General features: G+C 35.8%; 1 protein-coding gene across 3 annotated transcripts in view; it reads right to left on the bottom strand.

Moving 5' to 3' along the window:
- TAF15 (TATA-box binding protein associated factor 15) overlaps positions 1-27,213 on the bottom strand; it is a 32,387-nt gene extending 5,174 nt beyond the window's left edge. Inside the window, exons 1-11 of one of the 3 annotated variants that reach the window (XM_016202047.2) lie at positions 27,113-27,213; positions 19,525-19,564; positions 17,785-17,833; positions 17,614-17,698; positions 17,427-17,529; positions 14,522-14,715; positions 12,866-12,986; positions 5,311-5,345; positions 4,661-4,693; positions 3,151-3,260; positions 1,495-1,624 (exon numbers count right to left, since the gene is read on the bottom strand). In XM_016202047.2, the coding sequence (XP_016057533.2) occupies positions 1,495-1,624; positions 3,151-3,260; positions 4,661-4,693; positions 5,311-5,345; positions 12,866-12,986; positions 14,522-14,715; positions 17,427-17,529; positions 17,614-17,698; positions 17,785-17,833; positions 19,525-19,564; positions 27,113-27,119 (907 nt within the window). In that variant the 5' untranslated portion in view covers positions 27,120-27,213. The remainder of the gene's footprint in view (positions 1-1,494; positions 1,625-3,150; positions 3,261-4,660; positions 4,694-5,310; positions 5,346-12,865; positions 12,987-14,521; positions 14,716-17,426; positions 17,530-17,613; positions 17,699-17,784; positions 17,834-19,524; positions 19,565-27,112) is intronic. The other 2 variants (XM_016202048.2, XM_087826048.1) reach the window with 2 other exon arrangements.
- Between the last annotated feature and the right edge of the window lie 390 nt (positions 27,214-27,603).

Genomic DNA, 27,603 nt, shown 5'->3' with positions numbered 1-27,603 from the left:
GCCCTTCTGAACATCTAAACTTAGAGTGATGGAGTTGGTCAAATGAGGGACCATCTGGATTATGCCTTTTTTTAAGTAGTTTTCTTTAGGAGCTGTCAGCATGTTGCTGTTGAAGTATGGAGTTGTAACTCTGTGTGGACTACAGATAGTCAACAATATGTACCTAAAAGTCAACTGCAAAACGGGTATATTATCCAGGTACTCATACACTATTTTTTTTTTGTACTGCTGATCCTGTACCAGAAGCATTTTCTTTTACTGTTACCACCTTGCTGACCAGTCACAAGTATACGTTTCCATGTCCGAACAATGCTGACCAGTCACGAGTTAACTCATGTTTCCATTCCCAAATGTCATTGACCAGTCATGAGATAACCTGTGTCTGCACTTCACTACTCAGCACTTATTTTGGCCATCCCTAGTTTTCCTCTTCATTATGTGCACCAAATAAAGAGTCACCATTCAGATTATCAGGGAAATTAAAAAATCATGTTTTTAAAAAAAACAAACAGTAACCAGCAGTAAAAAAAACCCACTAGGGCGTATAAAGTATGTTCTTCTAAGGGAAAGCATAGTGAAACACAACATGTATGTAAAACTTGTTTAGTACCACTGAATGTAGATACATGTTAGACAACATATCACTCTCAAAAAAATATTTAAAAAATAAAATATTAAAAAACTAAAATATTTTAAAATATTAAAATATATGCAATATGTTTAATTTCAATGTATGGTATTATAAGATATGGCAAAATAAAGTACATTTAAGTTTATTCAGATGCTTTCATTTAATATTCAAGTGCAGAAAAGTAGCTGGCAGTACAGGCGAGTTCTGGCTCAAAACAGCCGGTCAGCAAGGTGTTACTTGCTTTTTAAACTTTGTTTAGCCACTTAAAATCTGCTTATGGCACAATTTGCCTCAAATCCATTCCAAGTTGTGTATTTGTTTTCCAATTTAAAAAATTTTACCATCTCCCCAAAAAGAACATGAGACAAAACTACATTTGTAATGTAATGATAAACTATTTTTAAAATACATTTTAAAAAACTGGAAAGTTAATAAAAAATACTATCAGTGGTTATCTTTGAGTAGAGGACTATGGTTTCTTCACTCCTTTCTTCTACTTCCCATACTTTCTTATTTTCGGGGTGGGGAACCTTATTATTTCTTCTAAGTATGTATTAACTTTGTCTTTGAAAAGAAAATTAATGTAAATTTTAAAAGAATTTAGGGTCAACCAGACCAACTCTCTACATCTACATCAAGGTGGTGTCAAAACACAAGGCATGATATAAGGAAATGCTCTAGACAAAAACAAGGAGAGCGCTCATCTCACTTCTAAAGATATGTAAAAACCCTGGCCTGTATTCTTAATAAATTTAGCTATAAAAGTAAACATGAAAATTACTGTCTACCAGAATATATTTTAACTTCAAGACTAGAAAACATTTATCCAAACTACATGTTGAAATTATATGAATAAGGTATACCATCAAACCAGTCAATGGCTGCCTTAGCTGAAGGAGGGTCATCAAACGACACTGTTGCCTCCCCTTTTGGCTTCCCTGTGTCCTTGTCTGTATACAGATTTATCATTGGTTTTCCGGTCTTCTTGTTTGTCTGAGGAACACACAAGGTGGTGTTAGTATTTTAAGAAAAAGTAATCAGGAACCACATAATTTATTATTTTAAAGGAATTCACACATCTCACTCTTTAGATTCAGATACAGGACTGTAAAGCTCACAAAATACTATGTACCTTTTATAAAAATGAAGTTATCTGTAGTTGTAAAAAAGAAAACACTCTAAGACACATTTAGTGAAAACTAAGCTAAAAATGATACATAGTATACTGTGTTATCTATGTAGAATTTCTTTAAACCCACAAAAAAAATGTAAATAATGCTTCATGTAAATATATACCTTGTAAAACAAAAAAGGCCAGGAAGAATGTTCACTAAGCAAATCAATACATTACCACTAAGATTACAACCTAGATTTGGCTGGGATGAGAGTGGAAGACAAAGGAGAATTTCTACTTTATCAGAACTATGAATTTTCTACATATTTCATGTGTAATTAATTCCTTAAGAAGTTTTAATTTCCCAATGAGGAGGAAAAAACAAGTAATTCCACGACTGCCAACTGATTTCAGGCAAATGCTACAATGTACTGACACTGCTCTAAATGATGTTTTCTAATTGAAGAGAGAAAAAATATTTGCATGAAACAAATAGCATGCAAGACACCTAAGTAAATGATAAAGTTATAAAATAAAGCATTATATATTGATCTAGTATGTATCACAGACATGAAATACCAAAATAAAAAGTTGTTAGTAACAACTTGAGTTTGCATATATTTGTATTTCGGAATCTATAAAATGTTCTCACAATTTCATTTGGTTCTCACAATTTTAGGAGCTAGTCAGAGACTATTTTTTAAGAGTCCTAAGATTGAAAGCTAAAGCTGTGAGAGGCTGTGAAAAGGTAAACACAAGCAAGGAATAAAATTTTCATGTATTTAGCAAATGCCTGCAGACAAGGGTAAGCATGTGCATCGGTGAACTTTAAAAACCAAGCCTAGCCCTGGCCAGGTAGCTCATTTGGTTAGAGCGTCGTCCTGATACTCCACGGTTGCAGACTCAATCCCTGGTCAGGGCACATACAAGAATTAACCAGTGCCATAGCAGGTTTGGCTCAATGGTTAGAGCGTCTGCCCTAGGACTGAAGGGTCCTGGGTTCAGTTCTCACCAAGGGCACATACCTTGGTTGCAGGCTCAATCCCTGCCCCGGTCAGGGTGAGTTCAGGAGGCAACCAATCGATGTCTCTCTCACATCAATGTTTCCCTCCCTCCTTCCTGCCCTCCGTCTCTCCCTCTCCCACTCTATGAAAAGCAATGGAAAAAAATCCTCCGGCGAGGATAAAATAAAAAGAAAGAATCAACCAGTGAATCACAAACAAATGGAACAACAAAGTGATGTTTCTCTCTCTCTCCCCCCTTCCTCTCTCTCAAATCAATAAATAAAAATTTTTTAAAGAAAGAGACAAGCCTTACTAGAGTATAGACATATTATGTAATTTATGTATTTTAACAGAATATGTTAATGATTGTATTTTTAACATAAGCCATACTTTTCACTCACCTTGATAATTCCTATCTGTTTAAAGAACTCCCCTACTTGATCTGTAGACACACCCTCCCCAAGTCCTTGCACAAAGATTGTGTTGTTATCTGAATTATCAGATTCTGAATCTAGGGGGGAAAAAATTATGGTTAATTTTACATATTCCTTGGTTTTACTACATTCTGCTTAGTAATCAAGAACAATAATTTATTGTCCAATATTCAACTGTTTCTATGACCAAAAGGAAAAAGGACCAATATAAGAAAAATCTTATATAAACATGCACAGTGGTCACAATAGTTATTTGGTCAATTCTTACAACTAAACTTAATGTAAAGTGGATCAAGGCCACACTTTGTAAAATACACAAGATCTTACATATTAAGGGAGATCTTACAAATCTTACTCTTTAGATTCAGATACAGGACTAAAGCTCATGAAGAGATGAAGAAAGTTTATAAATTAGCACTCCTTTCTTTGAAGAGCTTTAATTCTTTATGGCTAATCAATACTTTTAAGGATCTCTAGTAGAAAAGTCCCCAAATGTAACACTTTGGACTTTCAAGCTAGCCAAGCAGAATTGGTGGTTTCCCCGTTCACTGCAACAAGCTTTGTATATACCAGAGGGTAGGGGCACCTTGACACACACCTTACCTTCCACGTACACTTTTGGATTAGTACAACAAAGTAAGAAAGATGTAAAAAATTCAGTCCATCAAGGGATAATTCAGAAATTGCCATCCATATAGAATACTTTGGCATCTTAATAAAAACAAAAGTTCTGATTTCAATATATATTAAAATTTTTTGCCTCAAAGATTTTAAATCTCTAAATCATAACTTTCAACCCCGGCCAGGTAGCTCAGTTGGTTAGAGCATCGTCCTAATAGCCAAAGGTTGTGGGTTCGATCCCTGGTCAGGGTACACACAAGAAAAAAACCAATGAATGCATAAATAAGTGGAACATCAAATCGATGTTTCTCTCTCTCTCTAAAAATCAATCAATAAAATTTAAATCATAACTTTCAAAAAGCTCCATGTAGCCTTGAATTTCATTTAAAAATAAAAAGCCACACGAAATTAGTGACTTCTGCCCAGAGTAAGACAATTCTCTCATGTATGAATTCAGGTTTCTTATGCCCAATAAGGAGACTACCACTCCAATGGAATAATTTCTTAAACAAGGCCTTTCTACTTCTAATTCCCCAATGATACCAATTCTCTCAAATCTGATTTGTAGTGATTAAATAATGCTAATTAGCAGTACAAAATCAAACATATCTTCACCAAAAAAAAGAACATGGGAAAGTACGAACATAATTTTTCTCAACAAGCTTTCCAATCAATCCCCTTAAATTTTTCTTTCTGGTGTGTCTTTAGAAATAAAGCTCCCCAATTCTGGAAGCACTATCAAATTAAATCTTCCTCCTACACTAACTCCTCCAAACATACACTTTTCCCTTGGGGAAAAAAAGTGGAAAACTAACATTTTCTTAATGGCAAAGTTATAAACTACCATAAACCTTACCAGCATCTGGTCTGGGTCCATAGTCCCTGTGACCTAAGGGAAAAGAAAAGAAAAAGAAAAAATAAAGCTATTTAAGATAACTCATTAGAAATCATTATAAAACAGTATAATAACCAAGGCATGAAAAGTCAATACTTTCAAAATCCTTGAAAGTCAACCATCACAGATTTACAAAGTAAATGTATAAATTAAGTTTTATTAAAAGTTTAAGAAATCATGATGAATGTCAGTATTTCCTTAAACTTGTCCCAACAACACCTGCAACTTTGGCATTATGCTACTATCACTTTTGTTAAGCTCTGGTTGTGAAGGCTGATTGGAAAACCCTAATAATTTAAAAACACCATGTCAGCTACCTTTATTAAAAAAATGTACTGTTCAAAATCCAGTGAAGGTCTTATTCATTGGTCACCACAGACTCTTTCATGCAAATTCACTGTGTAGAAATCCAGTGGACTGAGATCAACTTTGGTTTTTTAATGTTCTGATATATATACATGTACATATATATAATCTTTTTGTTTAAAGCACACAACACACACCAGCCTCAACCGAGTAAGAAAGGGCTTAGACTGCATCTGCGAGATATTGGTGGCTTTTAGATTTATATAGCATTTCCACTGAAACATTTTGGGATACTCAGCACTTACCACCAAAATTTTTGAAGCCACCGCGGTCACCACCACTGCAGAGGAAAAATTGAAGAAATGATTTCTTCCTTAAGTCTCTAATGTGCTGAGCCCTGGGCTCAATCTACACTTAATTGTCACAAGTAGAGCACCTAGGAAAATAGTAGCACCTCGAACTTTCCAGTAAATTCCATTTCATAGATTTCAAAATGTTGTTTTTACCTAAGTGTTTTCCCAATGACCTATTTCCACAAGGGTGCCTTTTCAAGTGTATTACAAACCATATCTAATATACTTATTTTAAAGTCTTCCCAACCCCAAGCCAAAGGGATATTATTCAAATCATAACTTAAAGCTGGAGACACAGCATGAAGAAGGCTAGAGAAAACAATCTTTCCGAGGTATTTTTTTAAATATGGAAAAAATGAAAAAAAAATAGAATATAAAGCAAGATTAAGATTTTGATAGCAGAATAGGAGAGACAAAAACTTGAGTACTATGTTCTATTGTGATACAAAATAGTGGGTTTTATGAGATGAAGAAAAAATGGGAAGGGATTAAGAAGTACAAACTGGTAGTTACAGAATAGTAATGGGGATGTAAAATACAGCATAGGGAATATAGTCAATAATGTTCTAATAACTATGTATGGTGTCAGATGAGTATGAGATTTATCGGGATGATCACTTAGTAAGTTATATAATGTCTAATCAATGATGTACACCTGAAACTAATATAATATTTTATGTCAACTGTAACTGAAAAACAAAAAGTGACTTAAAAAAAAAGTGAGATACAAATATATATGAAAGTAAGCCTGAATGAAATCAGTCTTAAAATTGTAAATCATTCTGAAAGCTGGTAAAATGTGCACTAAAAAAAGCTTAACTTAAAACTGCACTTCTACTCCATATCCACTATAATGTACTAGGATCTCTTCACTTCAGAGCTACTGAGGTTCATGTTGTTAAATGTTCTTCTGTACACCAATCAGTAGACCATATCAGAGACAGAATGCGATACACTCCAATATTGCAGCTTCCCACAAGAAAATGACTGATTTAGCAAGTTTCCACTGTCAGGTAAGTTGATGGTCCATGTGTGTACAGATTTACATAAGAAATCTAAGATATCTCTTATCAAGAAACTCTTTAAACACCCATACACTGAAAGCTTGTTTCTCTTGACTGAATTAGTTAATCCTTTAAGATTCAAGTGCTGAAATGGAAATAAAAACACCCAAAGTTTTCAGATGGTGATATCTAATCTTCTACCACTACTACTAACCTTCTACTATATATAATCCAAGAAACTAAACCAATATACTAATGTTTCTTCATTACTTAAAAGCCTCTTTAGAGATAACCATGCCCTTTAGATGGCTTTTCTAAGCCATCCTGAGAAAAACCACTCTGACTAAATGAGAAAGTATTCTTCCTTTATCATTAGTCTATTGTATAACTTAATGTAAAAAAATTCCCCTTGCAATCAGCTTAAATATAGATACATACATCTTAATTTGCTATTTATTCTATTTGATTTTCAGGAAACCTAAAGAGGAAAATAAGGCTATTTCAAGGCTATGTAGACAATATACATCTCAGGTCTTTCATATACATGTAGTTTCCTATTGAATCTCTAAGACCTGGCTTTCAGAACAGTACCCAAGCTGGAGTGACTCAGCTGGTTGAGTGTCATCCTGTGCACTGAAAGGTTGGATTCCCGGTCAAGGCACAAGCATGGGTTGAGGGTTTGATCCCCACTCGGGGATCATACAGAAAGCAACCAATCGATGTTTCTCTCTCCCTCTTTCTCTCTCCTTTCCTCTCTCTAAGCATATCCTTGGCTGAGGATTAAAAATATATATATATCTTATTGACTTTTTGAGAGAGAGAGAAAAGGAGAGGGGAGGGAGGGAGGAAGAGAGAAAGAGAAATATCGATCGGTTGCCTCCCGCATGCACCTGGCCAGGATCAAGCCCAGAACCTGGGCATGTGCCCTGACCAGGAATTGAACTGGCAACCTTTTGAAGCACCAGACTACACTCAACCCACTGAACCACACCAGCCAGGACCACTGCTTACTGCTTTAAGAAAGGGAAGCCAACAGAGTTCTTGAGATTAAATTGCTAAAAATCTTATTATCAGAAACCAAAATATCTCAGGTCTCTTCAAAGATGATCATCAGAATTCCAAAAAATGATGAGAAAAGAACCAGTGAAAATATTTAGTTCACATTCCTACTTGAGGAAGTTCAAGTCTCCAAGATAAAGTAGAGTTTTTAAATAGAAAATTTTCACAATTAAGTACTGAAAGATATACCTCTTAATTATTTTGCTGTCCTCTTAACTGAGTACCAAATTGTTTATCTGGCCAAAGGGGAGAGAAACCATGCAATTTCACACATCAGCTAATTCTTACAATTTCTATTATGGCCAGCAATATAACTTTGAACAGTTTTTGAAAAGGACATACCACTGCAAAATAAAAGGGATATAAAACAAAAGATATTTGAATAGGTTTATAATTTCCTATTCCCTCATATAGTGGCATTTTACCTTAAGTCATCTTTACTGAGCATTTCCTTTGAAAATAGAGCAGTTGAAGATTTTGACACAATAGCCATAAATACAGAAACACCTAGTACACTTGCAAAAGTACTAGTCTTCAAACTAAGGGATTCAGGGTATAGTCTTAACTATCACTAATCAATCTTAAAAATTTGGACAAGTCACTGATTCCTCAGCTTCGGCGTCCTCCTTTACAAAAGTAAGGGTCTCTATCCTTGTTACTCAAAGGGCCATCCTTGGAACAATAGCATAAACAGAGCCTGGGAACATCTCAGAAGAGCATGACCTTAGGCCTCACCCCAGACCTACTGAATCAGAATCTGCATTTGAATCAGAATCTGAATTTTAATAAGGCTTCCAATAAATTCATATGTACATTAAAGTTTGAAAAGCACTGGTCTAGTTGATCTATAATTCTGTGTCAAGCTTTCTTCCAAGTTCCAATATTTCAATCATTTTTCTCTTTTCTTATTAGAAAATTCCATATTTACTACATTGTAATCCCTTATTAAGAAATATATTAAATATAGTAAATAAACCTCAAGTAGTAGTCACTATTAAATAGTTAACAGAAAATGGGCCTATGGTTAAGAATCTTTCTTTCTAACCTGCAGTCAAGTTACACAAGTCCCTTTTCCATACACTAAGCTAAGGCCTCACTAGCAAATTAAGACATGAGCATCTATGAATCAACAAACTTGTTGCCACAACAAACTTGTTTTCTTCCCAGAAAAGGAAGCAAACTTGTACACATAAAGAATTTCTAAAATAAAAGCATTTTAAGGTGAAGTAGTGTATTTGCTAGAGACATAAGCATACTCAAATTTCCAGCTGAGTGCCCCCTGCATAAGAAAATCAACTGAATACTCTTGACTCAACCACAGAATGGTTGCCCCAAGTTCAAAATCACAATTAGCAGCCTACCCTAGGGTAGAGCTGAGGGGTCTTTTCACTGTTACACTGCGTATTTAGAGCAGACAGGTTTACTTGCAAGTGCTTATCAAGAAGAAAAAAGTTGACCAGCCGGCGTGGCTCAGTGGTTGAGCATTGGCCTATGAACCAGGTGAGGTTCAATTCCCAGTCAGGGCACATGCCAGGTTTTGGGCTCAATCCCCAGTGGGGTGTGCTGAAGGCAGCCAATGGATGATGCATCCCCTCTTGGATGTTTCTATCTCTCTATCCTTCTCCCTTCCTCTCTAAAATGAATAAAAACGTATTTTAAAAAAAAGAAAGCTCTTTGTCAGAATCTCTATTCCCAATCTTTAATTTTAAAAAATCTAACTATATCTATTCAAAGACTAAAACTGCCAATAAATAAAAGAACAATGCAAGAATCTTTATTCCCAGAAAATTCAGTATCTACAGAGAAAAAGGGACTTGGCTAAAAATTGAAAAAGATCAGTTTAAAAAACCTAAAAAACTATACTGTGCTTGAGTTTTCATACTAGCAAATCCAAAATCCAATTTCTGAGGTACAAAGAACACTAATATTAATTCCAAATATCAATGACAATGGCTTTAAATGCCATTCTTAACACTAGTATATTTGTTTCATCTCTTCCCACGTCTTATATATGTGGTTAAAAAGGCTTTCTATATTCAGCATTTGCCAACATTTCACGAGGCCAGGAACCTATTCCAGAGTTGTACCATCCAATACATTATTCACTAGTCATATGTGACTGTTGACCGTTTGAAATGTGGATAGTCTACATTGGGATGTACTCTAAATGTCAAATAAAAAATGGATTTCAAAGTCTTAGTATGAAGAAAAAAAAAGAATGTAGCCCTGGCTGCTGTTGCTCAGTGGTTAGAGCATCAGTCTGCTCGCCCAAGGGTATCTGGTTCAATACCCAGTCAGGGGCATGTGCCTGGGTTGCGTTCATTCTCCGCCTCCTGTTCAGGGTGTGTGCAGGAGGCAACCACTAGGCAACCAGTTGATGTGTCTCTCTCACATCAATGTTTCTCTCTCTCTCTCCTCCTCCCTCCCCTTCCACTCTCTCTGAAAAGCAATGGAAAAAATATCCTCAGGTGAGGATTAACAAGGAAAAAAAAAAGAAAAAAAGAATGTACACTATTTTTTATAATGATTACTTCATAAAAATTTGGGGTATATTAGGTTAAGTAAAATATATTATTAAAATTAATTTAACCTATTTTTTAAATTTTACTAGAGAATTTAAAATTACACACATGGCTTACATTTGTGACACACATTATATTTCTATTTAGCAACACTGTTCTAGAAGGTCACCAGAACATATATATGTACATTTTTAAGGAAGCTTTAAGACGACACTCAAAATTCAAAATAACTTTTTTTAGACTTCAGATATTAAAGCTTGAAACAGTTATTTAACCTGATGACATACTAATAATGTCAAACGGTTATCTATAAAGTTCTGGCAATTTTGTAATGCATTCATCACAACACTGAAGTTAAAAATAGAGAATTTATGGCCTTAAACTTCTAGACTACTAAGAGATCAGTGATCAATTTTAGATGACAATTAAAAATTCAATCTTTTTGCTGCAACTGCTTTTTTAGAGCAAAATATTGTTTCCTATAATTCCCATAACCTTCATATTTCTCTTCCATATTAGGAAACTGACAGTTTCCTTTCCGTCTGAATTCTTCCTCCAGCCAAGCAATCACACAACCTGGGTCTAAGAGTGTCTCATCCTCTACCCCATCCCACCCTCACGCCCTTCTTCAAATATAAACCCAACTAATGACAGATAGTGTTCACATGGCCCCAAAAGGATCCTATTTTCAACCTTGCTATTTTTAATTAAGATGAATGAAACACAAATGCAAGTGTTAATGAAGACTAACAAAAAATGTTTAGGTAGTCTGGTACTTACATGTAAAACCACATGTGAAAAAAAATCCTAAAACTGGGCATTTTTATTTGATTTCAAAATACACCTATAAATGAGCTTTAAAAAGCACATCTTTGAGGAAGGTATTGTGACACCATGGAAAGTATATTAATTTCAAATTTCAGTTACCCATAAATGAAGTTTTATTGGAAAACAACCATGTTCATTCATTTATATACTGTCTATGGCTGCTTTGATGCTACAAGGGCAGAGTTGAGTAGTTGCTACAGAAACCATATGACCTGCAAAGTCCAAATTATTTACTATGTGGCCTTTCACATAAAAAGTTTGCCAACCCAATACAGAGAGTAATTATCATAATCCATATGGGTTTTTATTTATTGGCTGGGGGGTGTTGCCTCGTAGACAGAAATTGGGCAAGACCCCTCCCCCCAATCCTACCCTGACATGAACCATATTGACATTTCGACCTAATTAATATATAGTGGGCTTCTGCACAAGATTTCGTTTAAAGAGGTTCTTAAGGCCTAAATAACAAAATATGAAAACCAAAAACTTAGTACCTGATTCAGTATATGGACCAAAACTTATACTGAAATATGTTGCCAAAGAGGTTATAAAAGTGCTTAAAAATGGGATTTCCAGGTTGGTTATGGTATAGATCTTCACTCCTTTATCAGGAGGATCATTCAAAGCCCTTTCAACTCTATGATTCTAAGATGAGTCATCTCTCAAAGATGAAAATATATACTTAAAGACTTTCCTTCTATCACTCAAACATAATTATATCTTTCTTATGATGTACTATAAAATATAAAGCCTTCCAAGGCAGCCAATTATCCAAAACGTATTAATTGGAAAATTAAATATACCTATTGGTTATCTTGTCTGGCATTCTGTTTGAGGAAGGCTATTTGGTAAGCACCGTGTCACTTTACATTGTTCATTTATATATACATGATGGCAGACTGCTCTCTTTGACAATGAAGAGGCATACAATATACTTGTTTTACCTTACTTAGTAAATTGACTTTGGCTATCAATAAAAAGGATTTTAACATTTAAGTCTTATAAAAGTTTATCAATTATGTTTAGATTCTAAGTTTTGCCATAATATCAAAGCAATGTATACTAAACATAGAAAAATACAAGTCAGTGAGATCAATTCCTGGCTCACTTGAAGAAATGGCAGTGCTGTACATAACTGGCTGTGTTACTCAAGTCACCACAGGGGGCACTCAGCTCAGTCTCAAAAGAGCAAGAGTGAACCGGTACTGATATATTTTTATTAAGTGTCAGTTAACGGGCCACTGACTTTCAATTCCCAAGGAAGATAAATTATCTTTTAAGCCTGTGTATTTTACACACAAATTTGCAACCTGCAAACCTCATCTGAGGACAATAAATGACAACTACTTTTTCATTCTTGTTTTTAGGGTCAAAGTGCTAAATTTACAGATAAACTTAAAAGCATATTAAAACCAGCTTTCATAACATATGCCCATAAATACCAAGCCTGATAATACTAGCAATGGAGACAGAAAAGATGAATTAAAAAGTCATTCCTTTTCCACAGTTTAATCTAGACAAAATACACAATAGTATGTGATTTTGCACTTAACATTTCAATATTTACTTACTTAAGAAGAGCGACAGAATGGTTTAGTTACATTAAATCTTTCTCTTTGTAAACCCCACCTTTATACTCTGCAATTGCCTCCTAATATTTCCCTTCCCAAGGGGATTCAAGATTAGGTAAAAGCCTCTCTGCCCTCCAATGTACAATTAACTTACCTTTTATTTTTTACAAACAAAACACTTGGATTTCCCAGAGTCATCTTTTAAAGTTTAGATTCTAAAGCTCTGGCAGGAAAAACGTGGTTAAGTGGTTTAACCACAACCATAGTAGGGGACTTTCCTCCACTGGTGTTTAATATACACCATATAAAACTAACAGCTAACATAAACCTATTCTGAAGTAATTTATGTATCATCTTAAGACTGAAAATAAATTTTGAATTTCTGCCCTCTTCTCTACAACCGAATCTCCTTAAAGATTCTTCACTAAATTAGATGCTGGAATTAAACAAGCTAAGTAACCACCAAAAATAAAAATAAAAATAAAGAGAGAAGAAATGTAGACATCTACACCTAAAAACTTACCTTGATCCTGTCATAGGACCTCTTCCATCCTTGTCATATCCCCCACGCCCTCTACCTCCTCCCTGTGACCCGCCATATCCTCTATTATCTTCTCCATACCTACTCACATCACGACGGTCATCTATGAAAAAGAAAATAATATATACATAAATAAATAATCATTGTGATTTCTGACACAGACTTCCCATAACAATCTTAAGTGGCTCTTTAGGTCACACATTATGTCATCTGGAAAATGGCACATGTGCAGAAACTCAAATGCAAGCCATCATAAAACCATCTGGAATTAAATGTGTTTGGAAATTATGTGTGTGTCAAATTCCACTTTGCTAAAGTGAGACAGCAAAATGGTGATGGTGATGTAGAATAGTTTGAGTTAACGTACATTAGGTACAGCCCGGCCGGGCGTGGCTCAGCGGTTGGGCGTCGACCTAGGATCCAGGAGATCGGGGTTCGATTCCCGGTCAGGGCACATGCCTGGATTGCAGGCTCATAGCCGATCAACGACTCTCTCATTATTGATGTTTCTATCCCTCCCTCTCCTTCTCCCTTTCTCTCTCTGAAATCAATAAAGATATATTAAAAAAAAAAAAAAAAAAAAAAAGTACATTAGGTACAGAACCTTAACAAATTAGATGAAACGCATAACCCAAATCTGAAAAAGTTTTTACTTTCTTAACCTCAAAAATATTTAAACACAAATTAAGCATGGACAAGAAATAACTGGAATTTCAAACTGAGACATATTCAGTGCATTTATTCAACTGAAAAAGACATTCAATGCACATATTCACTGAAAAGATATTCAGTGAATAAGCTTCCACTTTTACTCATTCACTTATTCATTCATTCAATTATTCAACAAGTATTTATTAAGCACTTACTATGAACCAAGCCTTTAACTAGGCAATGAAAGTACAAAAATGAATTAAACAGAACTTTTGCCCTTTTCTTGGCAAGGACAGATTCCTAGATATTAGTGGTATATGCAAGTGCTATAGGAAAACAAAAAGAAAGGAATGACTTTCCTTTCTCTAACCTCCTCTAAGGTCTTTCTTAGAGGAGGTTAGAGAAAGCTAATTCCCCAAATCAAGTATACCAACACTACCAAAAGAACTGGTAGCAGCAGCATTTGCCAAAAGGTCAAAGTTGTCTGAGACAACAAAGGAAATTCATATATCAGCCATCAAAAAGTCATGTGACCATTTGGGAATCTCCCAAGTTCAGAAATAGAAATCTAATAAACTAGTTTTGATAGCCATGAGAGAAAACATATGGTCATGGTCACACCAAATTTTTACAGCTGAAATCCTATTTGGTATTTGGGTCTTTTTTTTTTTAATTTTTTTTTTTTAATCCTCACCCCAGGACATGTTTATTGATTTTAGAGAGAGGGGAAGGGAAAGAGAGAGAAACATCGATGTGAGAGAGAAGCATCGATTGGTTGACTTACCATATGCGCCCCAACCAGGGATCAAACCCACAACCCAGGTATGTGCCCTGAACCAGAATCAAACCCCGCAACCTTTCAGTGTATGGACGACACTCCGACCAACTGAGCCACACAGGCCAGGGCTCCTATTTGGGGTTTTTAATCCAAAACTCAATATACAAGTCATTCTATAAGTGGGGGAAAAAGAGATCAGTATAACTTACCTTGTGTGTGGTGGCTGTAATTTTCCCTTTGTGAATGATAGGACTGCTGGTTTTGATTATAAGAATCATGCTGCTGATCATAATTTGACTGCTCATTATATGAACCTTGATGATGATCATAGCCTGACTGCTGGTCATATGAATCTTGCTGACCATAGTTTGACTGGTCATATGAAGGCGCTCTTCCACCTTGGCTAAACAGAAATAAAAAACTTGAGAGATTTTATAGAAGGATTATGTTCACTGTAGCAGGTTGACTGAGACTGATACAAAAGGCCTGACCAGCATATTAACTAATATTTTAGTGGTGGAAATCATTTCATTCTTTTATCTACTACATGTCCTTATCACCAATGGAATGACCTTCCAACAACAATTTCGCTATCCTTAAAGAGGTGCCACATTATGAGAAAAACCACATGTACCTTTGAAAATAGTGAAGCAAAAAAATCACTATGGTTTTTACATCTCAAATTAAAAAATTAAAGGTGCCCCAAAGTACAGTAATATGTCAGTTCTTTAACAAACATGCCACAAGTACTGAGTCCTTTTGATAGTTACATTGAAATGCTCTATATCATTTAATTTTAACATTATCTCATAATATTTTAGGGACTTTTTTATAATTATCTTTAGAACTTATAGTACATTCTTGTTTTAAATAAAAAAATTGTATTTACTTAGAAGCATTCAGAATGTCAACAAAACAGCTGCAACTTTTTTTTACAGTTACAGAGCGGTATTCAGCTAACAGAACAACAATTATTTCGTATAAGCTGCATCAGAGACAACTGAAAATGAAAAAACTAACACCCCCTTATATAACTAATCTGTGCTATGCACCAGCAAGAACCTGCTTTAAATTTCCACGCCAATGTACAATCCCCACACTATACCAGGCAAGGTTAGTGGCTATTGAAAATACCATCATCATAGGGCTATCTAAAGACATATTCGGTAGTGTGTTAACTATACAAAAAAATACAAACCACTGTACAGCTTAAAAACAAATCTTACACAGCTTACACTTCAATTTTTTCCTTTAAAAGGAGTTATGGGGGTTAAATGTTTTATAGATAAGAAAACAACTACACTAAAACCAACTTATTCATCTTCTTCATCTTAAGAGTACATTCTTTTAAAGTATCTTCAATGATGATAAATTTTAGAAAACAGTGTTCAGATTTTTAGTCTCCTGAATGAAAAAAGGGAATCTGCTTTGTGATGCCATTTTTTAATCTGAAAAGAAGTCTGACTACCAAATAAAAACAATGTTTTATTATCTCTGGCAAGTCAAAAAGAAACTTCTAAGAATATTCTGAGCACTATGACAATTAATTACCTGCTTTCAGGATGGGAATGTTGAAAGAAACACTTAATTGGATTTGAGTTCTAATGTTATCTCTTTAAAAAGGTCTCATAACTTAATAGTCACATCTTATTCTGCATCAGATGATCAGAACAATCAGTATTTCCCAACTTCCTACCCAAAGCACATCACATCAATGGTCAGAACCCTAGCACTTTAAACTGGCTGTGGGTTCAATCTCAAGTCAGGGCACATACAAGAAGCAACCAATGAATGCACAGAAAGTGGAAAAAATTGATGTTTCTCTTCCTCCCCTTTCCTCTCTCTGAAATCAATTAAAAATATTTTTTAATTGTGAAACCGAATCTACTATTTCTTTGTTCTGCATTTACATGTCACACTTCCAAAACTGTATCCTTATAAAAGGGTTCTCCTTCAATTTAAAACTAACCAATAGGGTTTGAAGAATCCTTCCTTCTAATATAACATGCTTTCTGGATATTATTCCCTACATTTGTACTCACTCTCTACTTTTCAAAGCACTCTCATACCTATTAGAGTGATAGTTTGACCTCACAAATCTTTCCCCATTGCTTTTATTTATTTGAATTTTTTTTAATGTTTTTATTTATTTCAGAAAGAGAGGGAGGGAGAGATAGAAACATCAATGATGAGAGAGAGAGTCACTGATCCGCTGCCTCCTGCAGGCCCCCTACTGGGGATGGAGCCAGCAACCTGGGCATGTGCCCTAACAGGGAATCAAACCATGATGTCCAGGATTACAGGTCCATGCTCAACCACTGAACCATGCCGGCTGAGCTATTTATTTAAATCTCACTTAGGATAATTTTCTTTGCTGCAGAGAAAATACTAGTGACTTCAGTTTTTCCTTCATTTTCTAGCTGTGTAACCTGACAAATTATGTAATCTTAACTTTTCTTTACTTCTATAAAATGGAGATAATTACTGATAATATCTCATAAGTGGTGTTAAGGATCAATTATATTAGAGAATGCAAAAGCATTACACAAAAGGTAAAGCACAATAAAAAAATAGTAAATTCCTATTAAAATTATAACAAGGACAAACTGCTCAAATATGAAAGTTAAAAAACTATAAAACCTGTAACCTGCTGGTAAAATTCTCATACCTATATTAACAAATAAAATATATTTTAGGGTATCTGAAATATGTGGATAGGTTTTGATACTTTTTAAAATATTTTTGTCCCTGGAGAGGTAATATATTAAAATGATTAAAAAATAAAATAGAAATAAAAGCATTGAAAAGTCTCCTTTTATAGGTAAGTTTTTATTTAATTTCAGGTATACAAGCGAGGCCAAATTTTTCTTTTATGTTCAAATTTAGCATTCATTTACAGCTAAACAATAATTTTACAAATAACACATTGTAAGTATCAAATGACAATGCTGACAATTTCCACATTCTTCATAACACAAACTGTGAAATTCAGACTCCCTGAAAACATTTCTGAAAAAAATGTTTAGTTAGGAGTTTGTTGGTGAAATCTGTTTAATACGCAAAGTATTATTTCCACTGCCCAATACAATCTTAGTACTTTTACTGTTTCCTTACCCTCCTGATGATTCCGTGTTTTGCTGTCCCTGGTTATTGTAAGATTGCTGGCCATATGAGCTCTGTTTTTGATTCTCATAACCACCATAGGATTGTGAATAACCTAAAGATTGGATGGATATACCACTTAGTAAAGGTTCTGATACTTTTAATTTGTAAAGTAGCAAATTTAACAAACCAGTCCAACCTGATTGGCTTTGTCCGTAACTGGAGTAGCCGCCATAGTTCTGTCCATATGAGGAATCAGTTGTTTGCCCATAACCAGAATAGCTCTGAAATTTAGGTAAATACAAGTTTCATCACCTAATTAAGATAAAAATAACTATTTATGAAGAACACAATTTATATTTTAACCTACTTGTGGTGCTTGTCCATAACCTTGATTGCCTTGATTTCCATAGGAATAACTGTAAAACAAAAAAATGTACTACTTGAAAGAAATTTGCTAGGATTTAACAGCTTTAATTAGAATCCTATCTTCATTTTCAACTTTCAACTCAAATACAAGTTTTTTTCTGAGAAATTGTCAGTCTGGCTGTCTCTTGAGTCTAACTTGAAAGGTGATGATCAGCCCAGCCTGTGTGGCTCAGTGGTTGAGTGTCGACCCATGCACCAAGAGGTCGAAGGTTTGATTCCTGGTCAGGACACATGCCCAGGTTGTGGGACTCAATCCCCCATGGGGGCCTGCAGGAGGCAGCCAAATGATGTTGATGTTTCTCTCTCCTAGATGTTTTTAACTCCCTCTCCCTTCCTTTCTCTCTAAAAAACCAATAAAAACATATTAAAATAAAAAAACCCCACAAACATAACTTTAAAAAATGAAAGAAAGATGATGATCAAAGACTACTAAAGATGTAAATGAAGTCACTCCCAGACCTTTTGGATGCCAAACACCAAAAGCTTTGCTTTGATAATCTCCCACAAATAAATAAAACTTCACCAGAGCTAAAATATCCCAAGAATTATGCTTGGGAGGTGGGAAGACAATAAAGCAGCAAGACCCGTAACAAATATCTGATACAGAAAAATGATTACTGTCAGTTAGTGCTTTAATCAATTTAGCAATGCTTTTGACAGATTAATTTCTTCCTACCATTTGCCTTAAATCTGCCTTTAACTTCCTAGAAAGGACATAGGATGGCACTAAAAGTTTAATTTCTGTGCCTCAGTAATTAGAGATATATATACCGTCAGACAATTACCATAAAATTATTTTGTATTCCCAGTGTCAGAACACAGCCTGGCATATAGTTTGACTGAAAAATGTAACTTCCTCAGATTTGAAGTGTCTTTAATTTTATGTCATGTAAGCTCTAACAAGTCAGAAACAAACTTTCTGAATATATGCCAAAGAAAAATAAAACAATTGCCAAAAAAATCTCTTTATCATTTTAGAACTATCGAGTGCTAACAGAATTCAAATTTACAAAATCTATTTCATTGACTAAACATTTGCTGGTTGCCACCATGAGACTAGCACTATCCTATGAGAATAAAAAATAAAATCAGTTTTCATGAACTGATACCTGAGATGCTATTCTGAATATCCCACAGTGAACTGCAAAACATTTATAGTATAAGTTGAAGGCTGTATTTCTGGTTGAGAACCCTACTGCATATAAACATTCACATAAAAACAGAATTTTCTTTTTATTGTGAGCATGGTAAGAAGTCTTTTAAAAATGCTAAGCATTTCTATTATAGTGCTTCTAGAAAATCTGTTCCAAAAAAAATATTAGCATAAAAACAAAAAGAAACCTTTTTCTAAGAACCTGTTATAGTTCAATTGCTTAAATCCTTTTAATAATTGTTTCTTTTTAAAATTTTTCCAAAGAAAACAATCTTTACAATACCCTGTGAAATTTGTTGTAATCTCTAGGGGGCCATCTATATTTACTCATTCAAACAGCCTTTTAAAAAAGGAAGAAATATTTTACAGAACCTATTTACATAGGCCGACTCTCTCCCCTTGCCAAGCTAATACTTAACTCTCTTAAGACACTCAGATACCAAATCTCAAATGGGAAGGCCGGAGTAAATTCATCCTTTTTTCTCAGTTCTACTTTCATGGTATTATTAAAATGTATGTATACTTTACCTTTGTTGCTCACCCCCAGACTGACCGTAACTTCCAGAATCTAAAACACATAAAAAGAATTTTAAATCTGATTTAAAATTATGCTTCCCTCAAAGGCTGGCTTTAGATCTTACAGATGAAATGTGACAAGAAAATGGCATAAAAAGTAACTACAGGAAGAAAAACTAGAAGTTAAAAATTCTGTGCAAGGACAAATCTGTACAAATAGTATTTGCTGTTTATAGTAACTGTATTTTTTAAAACTACTATACAAAAGTGTCCCAATGGGCACAAGAACCAAATGAACAAATGTGAAATGATCAGTGAAAAATCCATCCTTTTAACAAAAACTCAAAAGCTCAAGTTATATCACCTTTATATACAAAAAGACCTGTTAGAAGTAACTAAGACCTAAAAGGGGGACAATACTCTGACAAGATAAATCCCAGGATTACATTTACTTCCATATCCTCCCCAGCCCAACATCTACACCATTCCCTTGTACTGGATTGCCTTGGCTCTCAGCAGCAACAAAACATCTGTGAAGACTTGGTAAAAGCAGCTGTTAGTTATTTAACTGTAATTTTACCAAGCTTTCAGGTTCTTAGCCAATTGATATAGCAACTCATCAATACCTACTTTGAACTTCCTTTTTGGCAATAAAATCTACCAAGGAAGGAATGAACTGAGTAATGTATGTCAAAAACAGGAAAAAAAATTATTTTCTCAATACTTCAAAATACATGTTTTATCAAAAACTTCTGGCCCTTGCTGGTCTGGTTCAGTGGTTAGAGTGTCAGCCAGAGGGCTGAAGGGTCCAGGGTTCAATTCTGGTAAAGGGCACATACCTTGGCTCGGGAGGCAGCCAACTGATGTGTCCCGTCCCGCCCCCACCCCCCCGAAAAGCAATGGAAAAAATATCCTTGGATGAGGGTTAAAAAAACCCACACTCTTAAATAGGCTCTATCCTTCTACTCAAATGAATGACCTAAATTTATTAGCAATGAGCAAGAGTAATATACTATACAATGTCTAACCATTATGCTGTACACCAGAAATACAAAAGAATGTTGAATGTAAACTGTAATTAAAAAATAAATTTTTTAAAAAAGAGTAATATTATATGAAATACTTTCAAATGCAAAAAATGACTGAGAGTCAAACTGCTGACCACTAGGCCCAACCTCATCCAGTCTGAAATAAAACCATTTGTTGTTGGACAGTTCTGAAAACCAACCAAAAATCAAATCAAATCAGTGACTTTTTCATTCAACTCATATAAAACTACGATATGAAAACATTACTGTATAAGTGGGTGACATCAAATTTGGCACTTTTCTACAGTAGAGATCTCCAATCAGACTGAACAAAATTATTTTTTAAAAATCCTTAATTATAAGAATATTGAATGCAGTCCTGACACAAACTTCTATGACTGTGAAGGACCTAAGGCTACCTGAGATGAAAAGGAAAAACTGCATCACTGCCATGCCTGTGATAATAAAATGACTATAGATTTATAGCTAACCAAACAAAAAAAACATGAAAAGGATATAGACTCTAACTGGACCATAGAGATTAGATGCATCTATCAAATGAGGGAAAAAGTTAGTTTTAACCAAATCAGAAACTGAAAAGAATTATTGGGGCGGGGGGGGGGGGGGGAGACAGGTGTAATGCCAATAAAATTTAATATACTCTAGGAATGCGTGAAACTAGGGTAAACTATATCAAAGGCATGAATGTGGGTTCTCTCAGTGACAAGGGTAGAGTCCAATATCCCTTTGGCTCAGGCAAAATTATGGAAGTGCCCAACATGTAAGTCATGTGTTCCTGGCTCAAACCTAGTATTGAGTCCTTAACTGTATATAACCCAATCACTTCAGTCCTCTGAAATTAGCAATCTGACTTCTTTAGCTAGCTGCCTTTAAAACTGCAGAAGATATAAGCATACTGACCAATAAGTCTGACCCTTTAGTATAAATACTTGAGTGAGAAAGTACAGATATTTCCTATTCATCAGAGAAAATCAGTTTATAAATATTTAGGGCATTTCAAGCAAATGCTCATTATGAGTTCTTGACACTTGAGCCTTCTGTCTGGACCCATGAATTATTTAGAAGTGCTTTTATTTCCAAGTGTATAGGGTTTGATTCTGTTTGTTTTTGCCTTCTAATTATATTCCATTGCAGCCAGAAAAGATATTTCCTGTATTATTCCTTGTATTTGTTAGGATTTGCTGTTTTTTATTTTTCCCCCTTGGTAAATATTTTATAGTACTTGCATAAATGCCCCCTATGTGCTTGAAAAGAAATGTGTATTTCTAACTGTTAAACGAATTCCCTGTCTAAAAGATAATGCTTGTAAGTTCTACCATTCATATTCTCACTAATGTTTTGTCTGCCCAGCCCATTAATAACACAGAGGCATGTTTCAAAAACTCCAATTGACTACAAATTTTGGGGGTGGGCTTTCTATATTTTGAGGCTGTAATTAATGTTAGGCACATAAAAGTACCAATTTATATCTTCCTGGTGAATTTCCTTTTAACATTCACTTCATAAAAACTATCATTTAAGATGTCCACAAAGCCCAGCCGGCATGGCTCAACGGTTGAGCACCAATCTCTGATCCAGAAGACTGTGGTTCAATTCCTGGTCAGGGCATAAGCCCAGGTTGTGGGCTCAATCTCCAGCAGGGGGCATGCAGGAGGCAGCAGATCAAGGATTCTCTCATCACTGATGTTTCTCTCTCTCTCCCTCTCCCTAACTCTGAAATCAATGAAAACATATTTTTAAAAATTTAAATTTAAAAAAAGTCCACACATTATTCTGCTGGCAACATAATCTTCCTTTCGGTTTTTTCCTGCTTAATCTTTCTCAATCTCTATACTTCCAACATTTCTTATACTTTAGGAATATTTCCGTACAGCACTTATCTAGATCATTTGTTTCCGATGTGAAAATCTGTCTTTAAATTGTTTCTGTATTTTTACTATTGTTACTTTTTTATTTATTTCTAACCACCAATACTGGACTTCCTACTTACCAGGGTTGGGTTTTTTTATTCCTTTTAAACTTCTTTCCTGCCTTCTACTGAATTTTTCCTTTTACTGCTTTAAGAGATTCATTCAATTTGTTCTTTTAACAAGTTAACATTAATAATTATATTCAATTTTAACACATATTCCTGACAAAGTTCAAAATGATCTTCAACCTCCACTACAATATAAAAATGCCAATCATAGCCTTCACCTAGTATTTTGATCCACTTTTTTCCATCCTTTTGTTTCTACGTTTTTAAAATCTCTAAGTGTAATTATTTTTATTTTCAATAATTTGTTTTTTATTTACTGTGTTTGCTTCCCCTACATTTTTTTGCATCCTACTCCTCCATTCCAGATTTAACATATTTTATTAGTTCTTTCAGCAAAGACCTGAAAGTTTTATTTTGGGGGAAATTTCAAGGTCAAGTTATTTTTCCTTGGAATTTACCAAGGATTTCAATATTTTCCAACTTAAAATTTTTGTCTATCAATCTTACCAGTTCCCTAATTCTCTGTAGGTTATTGGTATTTCAATCTGCAGTTTCACATCAATGTATCTAGCTATAAATTGACTTGTGTTTGAAACCACTGCTTCTTGATTAAAAAAAAAATCATTAGTTTTGTAAAATTATCAACCACCTATTAATTCTTCCATTTTCTCCTCAAACTCGTATTAGATGTATGACGGGACTTCTCAATCGACTTGCTATGTTTCTTAATCTTTCGTTTTTCATCTCTATAGCCTTCTGAATTGAATTCTGGGTAAATTATATAACATCTATCTCCCACTTCACTAATTATTTCTTCTGCTAGGTTTATCTACAATTCAACTTATCCATTTTTTCCATTTCTAGAAGTTGTGCTTGGTTCTTTTTCAAATCTCTGTGGCTTTTCATAACATCTTGGTCTAAGGATTGATTCCTTCTTTTAGATTTTTAATAATTTTAAACATGTAATCACTTTCAGATTATCATTAGGGGTTCTAATCCCATTTGTCACTAACTCTCATTTTGGTGAACTGTTTCCTAGAGTTCTGCAATTTTTTACTGAGAACTCATCTTTTCCTAGGCAGGTTTTTTCTGTAAGATTCCTTGTGATCTAGGGTGTGAAATTTCCTCCAGGGAAGGTTTTCATTTGTTTGTACAGTCAAACCTCGTTTCTTGAACACCTCCCATCTAGAACAATTCGGTTCTCCACCAAGTTGTTCAAAGAAAAAATGCCTGGGTTGTCTAACCGAACTTAGGTTTTCTTTGGACCTGACAACCCTTTCATGCTGATACCTCGGCATGACAAAAAGCGTCTCTCAGGCAACAAAGGAGAATGCTTTTGCTGCTGGTGAAATCAAAGATTAGCACAATTTTAAAATATAAAGAAGCCATCAAGAGTGCTAATGTTGCTAAGGATGTGAAAGAAACAATGATCACAGGCAACTGGAGAGTTGAAAAACTGTAGTTGATTTGGATAAGAGAAAAGCAGTTAGCCAGACAGTGACAGCATTTCAGAGGCAGTGATATATGAAAGAGATAGAGCACGCTGACTTGAAAGACACCCCTGCAACAAGTGCTAAAGGTGATTCCTTTAAGGCTATTAGGGAGTGGTTCAATAAATTTAAGAAAAGTGTTTATAGATTAAACAGTACATTAGACATGTACTGCATATAAGAAAGGTTAAAACAGGGAATCCTTTGGGGGTCTGGAACAGATTAATTTACATTATTTCTAATGGGGAAAAATGATTCCGTTTTTGAACAAATTGCTTCTCAAACAGCCTTCCTGAAAGAATTACATTTGAGAATCGAGGTTCCACTGTACCAGGAACCCCAAGGTTATTACCAACCCAGAACCAATTTTTATCTTGATTTCTTGGTTTAAGGTTGTTGGATCCTATAACTAGCCTAAAATACACCCAAACTGTATGAAGCACGGGCTCCAGTTTACAAATTCTCATAACTTTTTTTTCACTCAGGGTCCAGACTTCCTTATTTCTTATGCTGGTAGGTACAAGTTTTTTCTGGTTCATTCTTTCACCAAAGGTACAGTCCTTCAAACACCCAATTCTTATGTAAGGGTCTTAGTTCCCATTACCTAGCCCTAATGGTCTCAAGGCTTCATTTCCAGTCCTTAATTTTAGTAACTTGGGCAATAAAATCGTTTCTAAATGATGAGACCCATGCCCTCCAATCAAGGGCAACCACAAAATTAGCTCTGTACCTACCACAATAGCTTTTACTTCATTTCTGATAGCTGGTGCTTGCCTCCACCCCTTTTTTTGGTCAGTTCTTACATTTTTAGGTGTTTGTAGACAGGATTTTCAAGTTATCTTGGTCTGTCATATTGCCAACATGAGAAGTATCTTGACCTTGTAATTTTATATGTATAATTGATATTAGATTTATAACTTTAACTTGAAAGGTGTCAGATAATTCACATTTGTAAACAGTATTTGGTCTTGAGCCTGACAATATTTATAATTTTGATTTATTCATTACATAAGTGCTTATATTTTATTGGGTTTTATATGTCTGTCCTGTCAGGAATCTAGTGTGGTTGAGTCAACTTAACAGATTAAACTTATACATGTAGTTTGGAATGTTTAAAGGACTTAACTAAACCTAATGCCATTAGTTGTTTAAGGGGAGTTTACTGTTAAATTTATTAACAACATTCATCAAAGAACAAGTCAAAAGCATCGCTCCTATTTTCACACAAAGTATTATTTTATACACACGTTACAAAATGTATAATATATGTGATGCTAAGTAGAACTTAAAGATTATAGCTTTAATCAATTTAGACTAGAGGAATTTTTAAATTGTTCTTTTCACATGTGAAAGCCAATCTTGATATGAAATTACAAAGTGACAAATACCTGGTATCTTGGTAATTTGAAGATTACTACTAATGTAAACCAGCTCACATACTTATTTGACACTGAAAATCTTGGATTTTACAAATGGTGAACTTCTAAAATTTAATTTTCCATAAAAGCTACCTACTCCTATAAAATTAAGTCATCATTTTATACCAACAATTATGTTAAAAATCAAGACAGGCCAAGTTTTTCTGGTAAATTTCTCCGTGAGGATTGGAAAATATCTTTTTTTTAACCATGGATGGGTCATATAACCTCATGAGGGTATATCCCTATGTACATCTGTGGAGCTTTACCAGACTTCATCCTAAATTATTCACCTGGTAAATGATGTACCAATGTCTACTTCAGGGTAAGAAATTATTTCCTGTTTAAGCAAGGATTACATAGAACCTGAAAGAAGAGCTAAAAGATGCCCCCTCCCCTAAAAGATAAATATTCTGGCTTCCTAACATCAATGTTAATCTAAGGAATGTTTATCATTCTCCAGTCCAACCATTCTCATTCTCTGATTTCTTCTTAGCCTACTGCTTCCTTTTTGTCACATTTCCATCCTTCTGCAAGGCTGGATTGCAGGGGGAAGGGGCGGTTTGAATACGAACAGGTTCTCCCTTAAAAATATGTAAAAAACCCTTTCACCAGACGTTTTCATCCCAATTACATGGCTTTAAGGAAATGTTCTGCTTTTGCACCTGAAAAGTGGTATCTAACGCTCACGATGGTTTCTCCAAGTGGACAGCTGGGTCTCTGCAGCCTGTGATGCACCAACAACAGAGAACCTTGTGTGGTCAGCTAGGACTGCTAAATCAAGAAAATACCCATGTTCCAGACTTTATATTCTGAGTTAGCAGAATCTAAACTGACTGTCCTGAAGAGACCAAGGCCTCTTTTTCTTTTCCACACAACGGGGATGGGGGGGGGGGGCGGCCGGACGACGGACTTCTATCAATTTAAACGCTTCGTGGGAGACTGCCTTTCTTTCTTTAGTCTATGTTTGCCTGTCGATACTAGAAAAGGCTCTTTCAAGCTCTTGCAGATTTAAAAAAAAACAACTTAGGGGAGACGAATGACAAGGGTGAAAAGGAAGCTGAATTTTATACAAACACCCTCAACTGGAATTCGGCTCGTTACGACAGAGGGAATGACGACAAGATTTCGTGGAATGCAACGTCCTTTTGAAAGGGCTCCCAGGGCGTCAAGGCCCCCACCTGATGAATGGGTGAGTCAGAAGGCCCAGCTCCACTTCGTGGTTGGGTAAACTGAGGTACGAGGAGGAGAGACGACTGGCCCGAGGCCTCGCTGAAAGATCTGAGGCGAAGCGGAGAACCAGAAGCACCGATTCTCAGGCTGATGCTTTAAACACGGGCTCCCCCCGCCCCTGTGATGGCGTAGACGGCCTCCGCCCCCCCCGACTCACACACCCTCCCCCGGGAACGGCAGGTCGCCTCAGGTTCCAAGGATAGAGCCAAAAGACAGGGTCCCGAAGCGCTCCTGCTGTGATTTGCAGACGGAGAGCGTTGGGAGCGTGCGTCTCTCCAGTCCAACATGGCGGCTGCCGTGTCCGCGCCCCCACCCCCAGCCTCCCTCAGGGCCGGAGGCTTTTCCTCGGAGCCCTCCGGTAGGCGGGAAGATGGCCCAACCCCGCAAGGCCCCTTCTCGCCGCTGCCGCTGCTCGCTGAACGAATCACCTACCCGACATGACTAACGGCCGAGGCGCGGAGCCCCCACAGCCCGCCGAGAACAAGGAATACCAAAGCCAGACGGCACGGCGGCCGAAGCTGTACTGAGGACCGAGCGGCGGGCTGAGCCGGACTGCGGGGCCTCGGCAGCCAATCAGAGAACGGTGGGTGGTACCATGGCGTCACGGTAGGAGGGGTGGTTCTGTACTAGTACTAGCCTCGGAACCCTAAGGACTTCAGAATCCCTGTCTGTTCTCCCCTCCGTGGACCGTACCACTATTGAGAGGGAATTGAGAAGAGAAAGTACCAATGCTTCGATCGGGGTGGGGGGACGGACACGGAACCTGCTCTCTGTCCTAATCACAGTCCTACTTCCTACTTTATTGTTTTTGATAGAATATTTGAGGCTAGGAAGCGAAAGATGAAAGACCTTGTAAACACAGACTATTTGGTTAGAATGGTCTTTCTTCCCCTAAAATTTCGAATGGTATGCCCTAGGTCGCT

This window comes from Miniopterus natalensis, chromosome 17 (assembly GCF_054644295.1).
Source record: "Miniopterus natalensis isolate mMinNat1 chromosome 17, mMinNat1.hap1, whole genome shotgun sequence".
NCBI classification, from domain to species: domain Eukaryota; kingdom Metazoa; phylum Chordata; class Mammalia; order Chiroptera; family Miniopteridae; genus Miniopterus; species Miniopterus natalensis.
The sequence above is the reverse complement of the archived record's forward strand: the minus strand, read 5'-3'. Positions and strand labels throughout refer to the sequence as shown.